General features: G+C 46.8%; 1 protein-coding gene across 3 annotated transcripts in view; it reads right to left on the bottom strand.

Annotated features, from left to right (window-relative positions):
* GPAT3 (glycerol-3-phosphate acyltransferase 3) overlaps nt 1-8,460 on the bottom strand; it is a 67,633-nt gene extending 59,173 nt beyond the window's left edge. Inside the window, exons 1-2 of one of the 3 annotated variants that reach the window (XM_047719747.1) lie at nt 8,178-8,460; nt 6,825-7,116 (exon numbers count right to left, since the gene is read on the bottom strand). In XM_047719747.1, the coding sequence (XP_047575703.1) occupies nt 6,825-7,116; nt 8,178-8,251 (366 nt within the window). In that variant the 5' untranslated portion in view covers nt 8,252-8,460. Of the gene's footprint in view, nt 1-6,824; nt 7,120-7,249; nt 7,549-8,177 lie in introns of those variants that run through there. The other 2 variants (XM_047719748.1, XM_047719749.1) reach the window with 2 other exon arrangements.
* Between the last annotated feature and the right edge of the window lie 7,426 nt (nt 8,461-15,886).

Raw genomic sequence — 15,886 nt, 5'->3', positions numbered from 1 at the left:
AAAGGCTTGCGGAAGGGGCTGCCCACACTTGGGGGACTGGAAAGGATGTGGGGGAACGGCTGAAGACATCACCCAGTCACCTGGTCACTTGCCCCTATTGAGATGCACAGGGAAATGTTATGATTATGCGGAACCACAGGTTTGCAAGAACTTAAGAACAGGAAAAATCAATTCCCATTTTTGTTTTCAGTGTACATAGGAATATAAAGAAATACACCAAGATGTGATTGTTATTTTCTCCTTTATACTTTTCCTACGCATTTCCAAAATTATCCACCATGAACATCAGTGTTCAGAGACCACTGTGGGCTTACTCCCCAGTGAACTTTGTTGATAGCATCCCAGAAAATGCCAATGGCTATTTTTCCAGTTTAGAAAAGGAATGATTAAAATTATTAAAATATGTCAATGATTACAATTCCAGAAGCTAACATTGTCTAAACTCAGTGATTGGAGAGGAAGTGGGAAATTAGAGGTAAAAGGCATTGTGATCATTTTAAGTAGGACTTCAGTGCCCTTGAAGGACCAAAAAGAATTTTTCAAAAATATAATGGCCAAAAACCAGGTATTGCTAGACTCACAAGGAATTAAACAGATTTTTTAAAATGCAAATAAATAAGACAATGAAAGACAAAGACTAAGTAACCTACAACATACCTGGAGGTCAAGGAGAAGGGCATGACCTGAGTACATCAGGACCCTGCACAACATCCCAAAGAGCCAAGTAGGAACATGCTATTTGCGCTTAGAGAACAGCCTATAAATAGACACTTAATCTTCCTGGCTTCAAGTGGCAAGTCACAAATGATAATAAGACTCAATCTTAATCTGATCGTGCCTTTTTCCTTCTTTGGTGATTTAATGCAGGAGTCCTCAAACTCTAGACATACCTCTCATCTCCTCTCCTCTCGATAGATGTGAAGGTTTATTTCCATAGTTTTTCACTTTAAAGCTTTTAGTACCTATTGTCATTTATAATTAGACCAAAGATAGATTAAAATAAAATTTTGTCATAACCAAACATTTGTTATCTTGGAGCTCACTTTTTTTCTTGCAGCCAGGTGATTTTATTTTTTATATAAGCAGCAATGACGTTAGATTAGGACAATTATTCCATGCTCATGTGATGGAAAAAACTGGTATTTTGAGGCTGTCAAGGGTTGAATTGTGTCTCCTCCCAAAATTCATACACAGAAACCCTACCTTCCCAGTCCTCAGAATGTGATTGCGTCTGGAAACAAGGCCTTCTTTAAAAGGTGATAAAGTTAAAATGAGGCCTTTAGGATGTGCCCTAATCTAACATGACTGGTGTCCTTCTAAGAAAAGGAAATTTAACACACAGAAGCACCAGGGATTTGCACACAGAGAGGAAGGATCGTGTGCAGGCAGCCATCTGCAAGCCGAAGAAAGAGGCCCCAGAAGAAACCAAACCTGCCCACACCTTCATCTGGGACTTCCAGCCTCCAGAACTATGAGAAAATAAATTTCCATCGTCTAAAGCACGCAATCTGTGGTATTTTGTGATGGCGACCCTGGCAGACTAATACAGGGGCGTGCATCCTACAGCGTGATGTGCTACAGGGCTCCGTGTTCTGTCACCAGGCAAGTGTCAGAAGGCATACCTGCTCCTCAGTCGGTAGCTCCAAGGTCTGTCCTACAAAATGCAGTTACAGTGTCCAAGACTAGCAAAGTTTCAGGTTGGAGGAGAAGTCATTTAACGCCAAAGGAAATGTGAAGTAGAGAACCACTTTCTCCTGTGGGCTTACTTCCCAGGGAAGGTGGAAAGCACCCAGGCTTTGCAGCCAGACACTGTGCATGCGAGTTCTGACTCTGCACTTCCGGGCTGGGCTCATCTCAGAGGGGAGATTTTTCACGTCTTAGGACCTTGGTTTCATCATCCCTAAACCAGCGACAGTACCAAGATAAAAGATTAAAGAAGGTGATCTATCCAATGACTGCCACACAACAGGCCACGAAGTGGAAAATGTTGGCTTCCTCCTCCCTCCTCACACCTTACAATTTATTTAACTTCCAAAATGATCACTTTTTTCCAGACTGCCATTGCATCTTCCAATAAACACCTCTGTCGCTTCTACCATGCGGACTAACCAGGCAGCCCAGAGAGAGAGATGGGGAATATTTCTTCAGAAGTTCTAAGCCTCTTCTAGAGGTTATCTCAGAAAACATCTGCCTCCAGGAAAGATGAAAAATGCAATTCTGTCCACAAGAAGATCCTGAAGTACGACGGTGGCTTTTAACAGTCCCCATTGTTACTCCCATCTTTCTTCCCACCCACCCCCAAAAAGAAAAGTTGCAAGATACTTCCCATTGGGTTCTCACTCTACTTTACTTTAAAAATCCTCTTGGGGGCGGCTGGGTGGCTCAGTGGTTAAGCCTCTGCCTTCGGCTCAGGTCATGATCTCAGGGTCTTGGGATCGAGCCCCACGTCGGGCTCTCTGCTCCACAGGGAGCCTGCTTCTCTTCCTCTCTCTGCCTGCCTCTCTGCCTACTTGTGATCTCTGTCAAATAAATAAATAAAATCTTTAAAAAATAAAAATAAAAAAAATAAAAATCCTCTTGGGAAGCAAAAAGTAGCTGTCTCTAATTCACACACAAAAAGTGTTAGGTACGATTTTAAGGTATCTTCCTTTTTACTCATGTATTCATTTATTTGTTTTTTAAGTAGGCTCCACACCCAGTGTGGAGTCCAGTATGGGAACTCATGACCCTGAGATCAAGACCCAAGCCGAAATCAAGACTCACACTGGGCTTGAACTCATGGCCCTGAGTTCAAGAGCTGAGCTGAAATCGAGAGTTGGACACTTAACTGACTGAGCCACCCACATACCCCTCAGTCTGAGTTTTAAAGCTTAGATCAAAAGCTTGCAAAAATGTGACATTGTCACCTAGATAATGGCAACTTTCAGTTCTTACGCTAAAAACATTTAAAAATTAGCTAAAAAGAGAAAAGGAGAGGATGAAAATTATATAAAAATTCAAATATAAGGTTTATCCAAATCACAGCAGGCCGCCGTCCGTAGCATAAAACCGTTTCTCGACAGGCCTGTCATCTTGGCAGAGTAAGAACTCGGGCTCTAGATCCAGATTAAAATCCCAACTCTACCACCAACAGCTGTGTGCCGCTATCCGGGTGAACCAGCTCTGTCAGAGAGCTGTGCCACCAAGCACACTGCCTGGGCAGCTTTTCTTTGTTATTACTTTCTGTCATAAACCGCCGTGGCCTTCTAACACGCTTATTGTATCTCCAACAGCAGCAGTAATGCCTGAGCATTAGAGTAACAGAGGGGCTAGAAGCATCCGACATGACATCTATTGACATGCCTTTTAAAGAAGATGAAAAACTAATTGGTGGATGGAGTGTAAAGGGAAAGAATAATAATTAAAAGGCAGAAATAGTCTGCTCTGAGTAAGTATACGGACTCATTAAAGATCTGAAGGTAGGTTACTTAGCCACATAGGAGCAAAAGCAAAAACAAACAAAAACAAAGAGTTCCAATTCAGGCAGCACTGGGATTGGAGGACCTCCCGAGTATCGGTGCTTTCCTCGACCTCCCCCACGGAGGCACGCAGTAGCTCTCGGAGTCATTCCTCTCTACACCCACGGGGCATCTTAAGTGGCCTGCTCAAGGTCACAGGACCAGAAGTTCCGAGGAACCTGAACATGCTTCCAGCTGATTTCTCAAACGGTGAGAGAAAAACTAGTGCATCAACATTCATTATCTGTCCATAGCCGCGCTCTCTGGTTGGATCATTCACGTCTCACTGCCCTGCCTTCTTCCCCACTGCTCCTTTACTGATACTCTCTTCCCACCTCAACTTTCCTGTAATCACGAGCCTTGGGCCGACGCATAGTTGTCCTTCACCACCCTCAGCCCCGTCAGCTTCTGTGGTTGGAAATTACTTTTTTTTTTATCTTAAATCCATGCTCCTGTTTGAAATAAACATGGAAACTTCACACACACACACACACACACACACACACACACCCCTTCCCAGAGATTCCGAAGTGTATGTCCCACCATCCAAACACACCACCCTCTCCACATCCCCACCCCAAAGTTTTACTGTTCATGATTTGAATTCCTAAAACAATTCTCCCAATACGAAGTTGCAATAATGCTGTATAAACTCCTTAGAAATCATGATATACCCCTGGAAAACACCAGTTTAGAGAAAGAAACCACCAAATCCATTGAAAAGTAAGTGCTAAGGAATAATGAGTAACAGAAGGACCAGGCCTTGCACAGAATCAACAAAAAGGCGATGTATTTGTCCAGAACTAAAAATGTCCGAATACTGAACAACCAGCACAATTTTTAAGGGAATTATCCCTATAGTCAGGAAAAGCAATCCACTGTACCACCCAACTGAAATGTCTGTGAAACATCTAAAGCTGTTCTAGCAGGAGGAGGAGAAGCTGGGGTCACCATTTCCTTCTTCTGTGCCTAAAGCAGACATCACTCTGGGATCACAGCTCCTTCCTGAGGAGCCCAGATGCTCCCAAACACAGGCACTCCAGTCAGCGACAAGTCAGAGTTGGCCCACAAAATGAATCCCCATTCCAATTACATAAATGCCGACCATCACTCTGACCCAGTAACTTACTCTAAGCAAAGAGGGTAGTTCCTTAGGCTGCCATCTACCTGGTTTCCAGGCTACGTGGTCTATATCCCAGTAACAAGCAGCGCCTCTCTAAAAGTCTCTTCAACTCTAAACGGACAAGAAAAAATGAAAACTTCAGGCCCTACCTAACTGAAGACCAGATCCTGAACTGGCTACATCCCTTCCAAGTATAGTAGTTGTTTGCCAGGCAGACAGCAACTAGCTGGTCTCTCTCCTGGACAGCTCTTTTAGTTGTACCTTGAATTATCAAAGCACGCCAGACAGGAGTCAGAGGCTGGAAGCCAGCGTGTGGGATCTCCCTCCACTCCAATCTCACTTGGGGTATAAATTCCAAAAGACATATTGTACGGGGGAACAACTCAGTCATTTCAGAGTTCTGAGAAAGAGTTCTGAACACCAGCCAAAGAGGATCGTCTGCTACAGGGAGAGTATCTGAAGAAGACCTAGCAGTAAAGAAGCAGCCTAAGAAACTCACAGCGCAGCGGGACCAAGTTCAGAGTGTGAAGCCAACAGGAAAGTTAAACGCTGCCCCGCATCTCCCGGCAGAAACAACAGAAACTTTAAAACCTGAAGATGAGGATGAAGAATCAAATCCAACTTCAGAGACGATACAGGAAAGCAGCCACCGAAAGAAAGTGCAACAAAAATCTGGGGCAAAACAGGAGGTCAGCAGGTGGGAGAGAGTTGCAGGAGGTCAGCAGGTGGGAGATTAGCCGGTAATCTCCACGTGGGAGATTAGCAGGTTAGAGATGTGTATCTGGCAGCCACCCCCACTCACTGAGGGAGAAAAAAACAAGGCCTGTGGGTAGACCGAAGATAAAGGCAGAAAAATGAGAACGTGATTTGGAAGGTCCTGTAGGAGTTAGAGAAAAAAGGGTGGCAGTGTCTAAATAATAATATTATTCATTTTAATTAAAAGCCGCAGACAATGTTTTAGCAGCTAACACCTACAGGCACCCTTCTAAAATGCTTGACATGTTAACTCACTAAACAACCCTGTGCGGGGTGCCTGGGTGGCTGTGGGTTAAGCCTCAGGTCCTGATCTCAGGGTCCTAGGATCAAGGCCCAGCCTCAGGCTCCCTCCAAGAATCTGCTTCTCCCTCTGCCCCTCCCCCTGCTCATGCTTGCTCGCTCTCTCTCTCTGTCTCTTAAATAAATAAATAAAATCTTTTTTAAAAAATAAACAACCCTATGGAAATAGACGTTATATTGTTATTCCCACTCTACAGATGAGGGAAATAAAGCACAAGAAGTCGGTGACTTCCTTGAGGTCACAAACTGAGAAGCGGAGCTGACTTCGGAAGCAAAGCTGAGCAAACCTGTATCCAGTCTCCTCATCATTGACTACAGGTCCTCTCCTCACTAAGACTCCTGTCTCCAATTAATTCAAGCAAACCACTGACTTCTGAGTCTGTTCCCTCCCCTGGAAAAAGGGGGTAACACTGGCCCTCCCTCCCTTCCAAGGCAGTGGGGAGCATCTGATGAAAGAGAAGGGAAAGCCCCCCCGCCCCAGTCATGTAGTTAAGCTCCGTGTAAGGCTGAGCAGCTCTGGCTCCCCACCGGCTAACAGCTTTCTGTGCAGAATTTGGAAGCAGGAGTGCAGGGAGAACAGAGGTCAAAAAAGATACATTTTCAATGACATTTCAAGTGCTTTGGTTAGATAAAATTTCCATGACTCCATTAAAATATAATCAGATTTCTCTCTACCGCCCAGCAATCGGTTTCTTATCTTGAGCATAAACTGGAACATGATGCCTTCTGGACAGCCTTAGTGCGTGAAAGGACCTCTGAAACCTGGGGCTATAAAACCGGGGCAGAGCGAAGGGACACCACGCACTAGCTGACGGACAGACAGAAATCTGCAGTATAAAAGACAGCTGCCTTGTTGTTCTAACCAACACTAGTAATAAAGCAGTGGTTTATGGAAGAAGGGGGTTCTGCACCCAGCAAGGGGAACGACAAGGTCCGAGCCCGGATCCCCACTCTGCGGGAGGAGCCCAGACGCTGTCTCCGCGCGACTGCGGGGGACAAACGCGCGCCCCGCGGGCCCGCTGACCTTCCGAGACGGTCCCCTCGCACCAGCTCGGCTCTCAAAGCTCTGCTGGAGGCCACCACCGCCCCGGGGTCTCTCTCCCTAAAGCCCTCAGCGGTGTCGGGGCGCCACATCCCCGGGCACTCACCTCTAAAGTTTTCACCAAGATTTTCATGTAGATCTCGGAGATGCCCAGAGACACCCCGAAGGCCGAAGGCAGGAGGATGAGGCCGAGCACCAGCGTCAGCCAGGTGGACAGGATCTTGCCGGCCAGCTCCGCGCCCTCCATGGCTGGGCGCGCCCTCTCAGAAGGGGTCCACGGAGGCGGTCCGAGCGCGACAGCTGTGTCCCTGGCCCTAGGCAGGCGGCGGCCGCTCCGGGAACAGAGGCGCGGAGCCGGGCTCGGGAGAGTCAGCGCCGCCGCCTCCCGGCACTCCCCTCTGCAGGGAAAGAGGAAAGGAAGGAGAAAACTTCGAGCTCGACGGCAATTTCCTTCCTTCCCCTTCGGGCTCCTCCCGGCCGCGCCAGTTAACTCTCTCCCCGCCGGAGGCCCGCGCCGAAGCCACCGCAGCGGGCGCAGACCTGGGCGCGCCGGCGGGCGACCGGGGCTGGGGTGAGCGCAGTGACACCGCGCGCGGGCCCCACCCGGTGCCTAACTTCCTCTGGGCGGCGTGAGCGACGACTCAGCGGCTGAGTCACGGCCCTCCCGGAGCGCGCGGCCCCGCGGGCGCCCCGCACCACCGCACACGCGCCGCGCGCGCAACTGGCGCCAGGCCGAGCCCTGGGCCGGGGCAGGCTGCGACCCCGCGCCGGGCGCCCTATTTCCGCGCCGGGCCTCGCCCCGCCTCCCCCGCCTCCCAACCCGGAGCCTCCCGGCGGGTCCGCACGGCCCGCGCCGCCGCACACGCCCCCCGCCGCCCCCCGCCGCCCCCCTGCTTCCCGCGCCCCGCCTCCCCCGACTCGCCCGGCCCAGGGCCTTTGGGGAGCAGAGCTTTGGGCAACACGTTAGCGTTTCTTCAGCCCGGAATGGTGCATCCGGGACGCTGGAGGAGGTCGAGGCTGTAAAACAAGCTCCTGCGGGGAGAGGGAGGGCACCGGGCGCGGCGGGGCCGCCGTGGGCGCCGCGTCCGGGTCTCCCGCGCCCCCTCCCCGAGCAGCGGCGCGGCCCTGCCTCCCGCTCGTCTCCCGCTCGTCGGCGGAGGGGAAGGCTCTCCCCGCGGCCGCCATCTCCCCGGCGCGGGCGCCCTTCGGCCGAGGCTGCGCTCTCCGCCGGGGAAGGCGCGGGCGCTGCGGCCACCCGCACGGCGCGCACGAGCGCGGGACGCCCGGCTCCGACGATCGCGCGCCGCCGGCCGAGCGGGACCCCGCGGCCTCGCCCGCCCGCAGGACGCGGGGAAGGCCGAACCCTCCGTGGCTTTCGCGAGCTGAGCCTGCCGGACACAGAGCATCGGGCTGCCCGAGCTTCCAGAGCGCGACCGAAAGGGGCCGGAATCTCACGCTCACAGGCCTCCTTCGGGTGTCGTTTCCAGCTGGGAAAACTGGGAGGGCGAGCGAACTGAATGAGCCAGTGTCCATAGCAAACGCTTCAAAGAAACCTGCCCCTGCCCAGGGTGTGGAGGAAACGGGGCGCAGAAAGGAGGAGAGGAGCCTCAAGGCGGAGAAAGTAAACGCTAGTCCTCCGCACCTCCTGCCAGGTGGGGGTCGCCAAGAGAAAGCAGTTACGAGCTGGTCCTAGGAACCAAGTTATGGGGGCAGGGGGCGGGGGTGTCCGTCGTTAAGCGTCTGCCTTGGCCTAAGGTCATGATCCCAGGGTCCTGGGATGGAGCCCCACATTGTGGGCTCCCTGCTCAGCGGGGAGCCTGCTTCTCCCTCTCCCACTCCCCCGCTTGTGCTCCCTCTCTCGCTGTGTCTCTCTGTCAAATAAATAAAATCTGTTAAGAATTTTTTTTTAAGAACCAAGTTATGAATGAAGAAGTTTCAGGGTTTTGGTTTCTCTGTATGACCTTCCAGTTTACAAAAAGAAGGAAGACACGATTGCCAAAACTGTCCCAAGTTCTTGCTGAAAACAAACACCTATTTAGCATAAAACCTTAAAGATTATATTGACTCATTTAACATTTATACTTGAGGCAAAATTCTTACTCTCCTTATATTTCCTCAAAGGAAGGTGACTGAGGAATGCTGAATGACTGGGCCAGAGTTTACCCAGCAAACACCCAGGGCCCACAACTCGGCCTAAGGATGACTTTTTCTAGCCAGCCGGACACAGGTGCTGCCCACAATCCTTAGTCATTTCTGTTGCTCATGACCAAACTCCATGAACTGGTTTTGGTTTGTCGTTTTTGGTTTTCTCACTGTTGTGGAAGAACTATTGTCCCACAACAGAATGGTAGAATGAGAGTAAAATGGAATGTGTGGTCTTAGCTTGACTGCAGACAAAAGCTCTAAGCTCAGGCTGCTACTCTTTCTGTGCTTCAGCTTTCTCATCAGTAAAATGGACTCATTTTCGGGTCAGATGCCATTGTGAGTTTGAAACTACTTTGTTTAACAACAAAGCTCTCCGCGGAGATCAGAAAGCGAGTGTGTTAAGTGCAAAAGCTCTCCATCTTCTTCTTGCCTAAAACACAGCAGAGCCAAGATAGACTCACCTTTGCAAGTGATGAGGGAGAGGGAGGGAAGGGGAGAGAGGGTGGGTGGTCCCAGAGCTCCCCGCAGCACTCACCTCACCTCTCCCCTCTCCTGCAGCCCTTGAGGCGCTTTCAATGAAACCCAAGCAGGACCCTGTTTCCTTTCCTGCAGTTCGGACTCCCTGCACGTACTGTGTTCGCTTCCTAGGGCTACCTTGTTACCAATGACCACAGACTTAATGACTCAAAACAAGAAAACTTGATTTTCTCGCAGGGCCAAGCTCCTCCCTGAGGACTGGGGAGGAGTGGGGATGACACTCTTTCCTTGCTTCCTCTCCCTTCAGGAGGCTCCCAGCATTCGCTGGCTGGTGGCAGCACCACTCCACTCATGGTCTCAGTCTTGCTAAGTCTTCTCTTCCCGTCTCTTCTCTGATAAAGACATCGTCATCCTAGACTCAGGACCCACCCTCACCCAGGGTGATCTCATCTTGAGATCCTTCACTTAATTATACTCAATCTGCAACGACCTTTATTCTAAATAAGGTCACATTCACAGGTTGGGACTTGGGCATGTCTTTTGGAAGGCTACAGTTCAATCCACTAAATCCACTACACTTATCATCTCTGAAAACTGAGCTAATAAGACCCACTTAGAGAAGTTGTTATTGGGATTTGAGATTATATTTTAAAAATTCAGCTGAGAGTAAAATGCTCAATCATGAGGTTGTTCAGAGATGGAGAGGAGAAGGGAGTTGAGGGAAATTGGAAGGGGAGGTGAACCATGAGAGACTATGGACTCTGAAAAACGATCTGAGAATTTTGAAGGGGTGGGGGGTGGGAGGTTGGGGGCACCAGGTGGTGGGTATTGTAGAGGGCACGGATTGCATGGAGCACTGGGTGTGGTGCAAAAATAATGAATACTGTTATGCTGAAAAAATAAAAAAAAATTTAAAAAAAAAAAAAAGAAAGTAAGAAAAGACCCCGAATAGCCACAGGGATATTGAAAAAGAAAAACATGGGGCGCCTGGGTGGCTCAGTGGGTTAAGCCGCTGCCTTCAGCTCAGGTCATGGTCTCGGGGTCCTGGGATCAAGCCCCACATCAGGCTCTCTGCTCAGCAGGGAGCCTACTTCCCCCTCTCTCTGTGCCTGCCTCTCTGCCTATTTGTGATCTCTCTCTGTCAAATAAATAAATAAAATCTTTTTTTTTAAAAAACAGACACATAGATCAATGGAACAGAATAGAGAATCCAGACCCTCAACTCTATGGTCAAGTAATCTTCGACAAAGCAGGAAAGAATGTCCAATGGAAAAAAGACAGCCTCTTCAACAAATGGTGTTGGGAAATTGGACAGCCACATGCAGAAGAATAAAGCCAGACCATTTTCTTACACCACACACAAGACCAGACCCAAAATGGATGAAAGCCCTAAAAGTGAGACCGGAATCCATCAAAATCCTACAGGAGAACACAGGCATCAATCTCTTTGACTTTGGGTTCAATAACTTCTTGCTAGACACATCACCAAAGGCAAGGGAAGCAAGGGCAAAAAATGAACTATTGGGATTCATCAAGATAAAAAGTTTTGTACAGAAAAGAAAACAGTCATAAAACCAAAAGACAACCGACAGAATGTGAGAAGATATTTGTAAATAACATATCAGATAAAGGGCTAGTATCCAAAATCTAGAAAGAACTTATCAAACTCAACACCCAAAAAACAAAAAATCCAGTCAAGAAATGGGCAGAGGACAGGAACAGACATTTCTGCAAAGAAGACATCCTGATGGCCAACAGACACATGAAAAAGTTCTCCATATCACTCAGCGTCAAAGAAATACAAATCAAAACCACAATGAGATACCACTTCACACCTGTCAGAATGGCTAAAATTAACAACACAAAAAACAACAGGTGTAGGCAAGGATTTGGAGAAAGGGGAATGCTCGTACACTGTTGGTGGGAACTCAAGCAACAGCATGGAGGTTCCTCAAAAAATTGAAAATAGAGCTACACTATGACCCAGCAATCGCACTACTGGTCTTTACCCCAAAGACACAAATGTCATGATCCAAAGGGGCACCTGCACACCAATGTGTATAACAGCAATGTCTACAATAGCCAAACTATGGAACAAGACCAGATATTCACAGACAGATGAATGAGTAAAGAAGATGTGATATATATATCTATATATGTAGATATATAGATATATAGATACACAATGGAATATCACACAGCCATCAAAAATGAAATCTTGCTATTTGCAATGATGTGGATGGAACTAGAGAGTATTATGCTAAGCAAAATAAGTCAATCAGAGAAAGACAGTTATCATATGATCTCACTGATGTGTGGAATTTAAGAAATAAAACAGAAGATCATAGGGGAAGAGAGGAAAAAATAAAACAGGATGAAACCAGAGAGGGAGGCAAACCACAAGAGACTCTTAATCTCAGGAAACAAACTGAGCATCCTGGAGGGGAGGGAGGTAGAGGGACAGAGTAACTGGGTGATGGACATTAAGAAGGGCATGTAATGCAATGAGAACTGGGTATTATATAGGACTGACGAATCATAGACCTGTACCTCTGAAAACAATAATACATTATATGCTAATTTAAATAAAAAATATTTATAAAAATAAAAATAAATTTTAAAATGCAAATAAAAAGGTAAAAAATGTGTTTTTTCCTTGAAATGATTTGAATTTGTGTTAACCCACGCATTTAAAATGCCACAACTACTTAATAGAGATGAATATTATTGGGTCCCATTTTTTTTAAGATGTATTTATCAGAGAGAGAGAGAAAATGGGGTCGAGGGGCAGAGGGAGAGAGAATTCCAAGCAGACTCTGTACTGAGCGCAGAGCCCAATGCTGGGCTCAGCCTCACAACTCTGAGGTCACAACCTGAGCCAAAATTGAGTAGGAGGCTGAACCCAGCTGCCCCCATTGGACCCCAGTTTAGGTGAGCGAGCACACGCCTCTGAAGAATCAAATCTCTGACTAACACGGGTCTAACAGAGCAGCTGAGTGCTTTCCTTACTTTGATTGTTATCTTCTTTATTCTGATATTTAACGAGTTCTATATGCAATATTACTCACAAAATTGTTACAGTGCAGGGAGCATAAACCCTTTTCTCTTATTTTCACTGGAATTCCAAACCCAGAATGAACTAGACCTCACTACGTGTTTCTTTCTCTGGAAGAAACACTGTGGCATTGCTGTCGATTACAACATAGACCAATGTGTAGATATGAGTTTCCCCCATTTCAAAAACATATGTCAATATTATTAATGATAATAATTATTAATCCCTTATTTCTGTCCTTTTTTTTACTCAAATATTTATTTGTTTACTCATTTTTCCTGACATAATTATACAAAGTCTTCAATAAAAGAAAAGTTTCAATGTTTGCATTTCTTTTCTGGCCTTTATTTTATGATTCATTTTATTTCATGATTATTACTAAAAATAATTTTGTTGTGTGGGGGAAAGAATGTCAAAAAAAACAACATGCTTGTTCCAGGTGTCAAATATGTTGGACTCACCAGTGGAAGGGCTGCCTGCTGGTCCAAGTTATGTCCTCAGCCTGGCAATCCCAGCCTCCAGTATTAGCTCTCCCAGGCTCAAAATATTAATTTCAGAAAAATCAATTTAGAAACTGGCTTTGCTTGGGTCATGTCACAGAACAATTCAGAGACCTTTTACATGAGTAGTGTATTAGGAGTTTACTTGTGTTTCCTGTAGGACCTATTTAGCCAGAGTGATTCCATCTCGGTTAAACAGTGATTTTGTTGTTGATGCAGTAAAACTTAAACTGACCTGTTCCCCTCCCCCACCGCCCTCAGAGGAACATCTTAGAAGCAAATCCGGGAAACCAGTAAAATATGGTCGAGCAGTCCCTGATAACAGAGTCCAAATACAAGGACGGGTCAGGTCAGGTGGAGACATCCAATCAGTAAAGCGCACATACTATCTCCCTAGCTACCAAAGAATGTGGGCCCCGCCGTTTGGGCGCCTTTTGGGTGCCAATTCTGACCAAGGTGATAAGTTAGTTCAAGTAGCTACTATGGGGTGAACTGTAATTCAATTGGCCACCCATGTGTGACCTAGCATGACTGTGCAACTTTCTCCATGTGTTACCATCTCATTGGCCACCTGTGTGTGGCCAGGCTCAACCACATGGCCCTTGCTCTATATAAGTTAGTCTGTGAGGCTGGGAGGGGTCGCTCTCTCCATAAGGGACGGCCTCAACCCATCGGTTTGATTCTCAGTGCTGGCACGAAATAAAGCTTTGCTTGACCTTTGCTTTGTATCAGTCTCACTCCTTTGATCATGAACCCTAACATTTACAATCAAAGGTAAAAATAAAATATTAAAGGAGGTGATCAGATGGGAGGGGAAAAGTCTAAGAATAATGGGCTCTGTTTTCTTTCACTTGAGTCATCTGAATGACTGAGGTTAGCGCTGAAGGCCCATCCCAGAGTCTGCCGGGAAGCGTGCTGCTGGGTCCTGGGGGAAAACAATTTCCGTTACTTGCAGATTCCCTTCAACTTTGGTTCTCCGACGTTAGCGGGCAGTAGTAAAAACACTGAGTGCTGTGCTGAACTGCTCATTCCACAGGGTTGGGGCGAGGCTAGAGAGTTTGTGTATCTAACAGCTTCTCAGCTACTCTTCCTCCCGGACCACACCTTGAGACCATTGTTCTGGAAAGGCACGAAAACCCTCGTGATACTGTTTCACATCCACCTTTGTTCTGCTGTTGATACCTCTATCTTAGTTAACCAGGACTGCATCATTTTCATCAGAAACTTTCAGTTCCCCTCTTGTGATTAATGTCAGCTCCCAAAGGAACTGAGTTGTCCATAAAGGCTGTTTTTGACATGGTATTTTTAGTTAGACTTAGCCTTGAGATAACGGCTGCAGAGCAACACTTAAACACCTATATATCAGACAATGGGGAAAGGCAAAAGGATCGATGACAATCACAAATACCATAAGAAATAATTCTAAATGAACTTTATATTCAATTCTTTAGTCGACCTGGGATTATTCAGTTTGCGTCAGAGTCAGGGTTAAATTACATATCACAAGTTTTTGTTCAAGAGCTTGCAGTCAGGTCAAACAAAAAGCCTTGTAGAAACCAGACATGCAGGGTCTCAGACTGCTCCTGGTAATTTATCTTCCTAATAAAATATGAGCAACAGGTGGGCTTGTTTTGAGTTTTGGAAAGTCCCAATGACTACTGGTGCATGCTGGGTTTTCTGAAAGCCAACACTGGGATGGAATTTTGCCTATGGGGCGTTTATTAGGAATGAACACTTGGGAGGTGGGTGGGAGGAGGATTAGGCAGAAGATGAAAACAAACTGTCACGCAGACCTGGAAAGCCTCAGCCAAACCCACAGGGAGCTCAGGGACATACAGGACCCATCAGTCTTGTCCCTCTTTGGGCCAAAATGGCCCGGCTTTATACCCCTGTGTGATCAGTTAGACAATGGCTGCTAGGTGGCTTCCTGGAGCTAAAGCAAACCTTGGGGGCTGAGACTGTAAATCCTGCTCACCAGAATCACATCTAAGTTACACGCTGTGTTTTGATGAGGTAAGTACAGGAAGAAATGTCCCAGGGATTCTCATCAAGGAAACATAAATGTGCAGTTTAAGGTAACTTGAATATCAGTTGCTGTCTTCCTTTAGTTGGTCTGATTGTGGAGGACATGTGTCCTGAATGGAGTTAAACAAATCATGTAATGGTTTTTATATGGCTTTGTGAGAAAATAATTAGATGTCAGCTTCCGTTACTGGTCCCATGTCTCTTTTCTTTGTTTTCTTTTGTTTTTGTTGTTGTTGTTAGTTGGCTCCACACCCAGCTATGGAGCTCAATGCTAGGGCTCGAACTCAAGACCCTGAGATCAAGACCTGAGCTGAGGTCAAGGGTCAGCTGCTTAACCAACTGAGCCACCCAGGGACCCTCCCCCATGTCTCTTTTTTATTCTTGATGTTTCTTTAAGGCCCTGAAAAATAACAGTAATAACAAGTAATTATTAGAGGCCAAGTTTCCAATTAAGGCATGTAGATGCACCGGGGCTGATAATATCCTAGAACGTTCCAGGGTCAGTTAATCCAATAGTTGGAAAGCCTAATGGTTACAAAGAATTGTAGTCACTTCTATTGTTTCAGAATGATATTTAGGAATTTTAAAGTTCATTGTTAGATCACGGATCTTTATCCAAAGATCATGGGAGAAAGATGTTGATACCAAGGACTATAAAAACTCTTGGCATTGGGGCCCCTAGGTAACTCAGTTGGTTGGGTGGCCAGCTTTTGGTTTTGTGTCAGGTGATGATCTCAGCGTTGTGAAATTGAGCCCCATGTCAGCTTGCCCCCTCCCTCCCTCTCTGCCCTGCCCCCTCCCCCGCTCCCATGCACATGCTTTTTCTCTCTCTTAAATAAATAAATAAATAAATTTAAAAATTTTTTCAAACAAGCAAAAACTCTTAGCACAAATGGCTCCAATCCAAACCCATGCACTAAGAAGCTTGACCAAACTCTAGCATGGCTCCTAGCAGACTAAGGCCAG

Source organism: Lutra lutra, chromosome 2 (assembly GCF_902655055.1).
Source record: "Lutra lutra chromosome 2, mLutLut1.2, whole genome shotgun sequence".
Taxonomy (NCBI): Eukaryota; Metazoa; Chordata; class Mammalia; order Carnivora; family Mustelidae; genus Lutra; species Lutra lutra.
The sequence above is the reverse complement of the archived record's forward strand: the minus strand, read 5'-3'. Positions and strand labels throughout refer to the sequence as shown.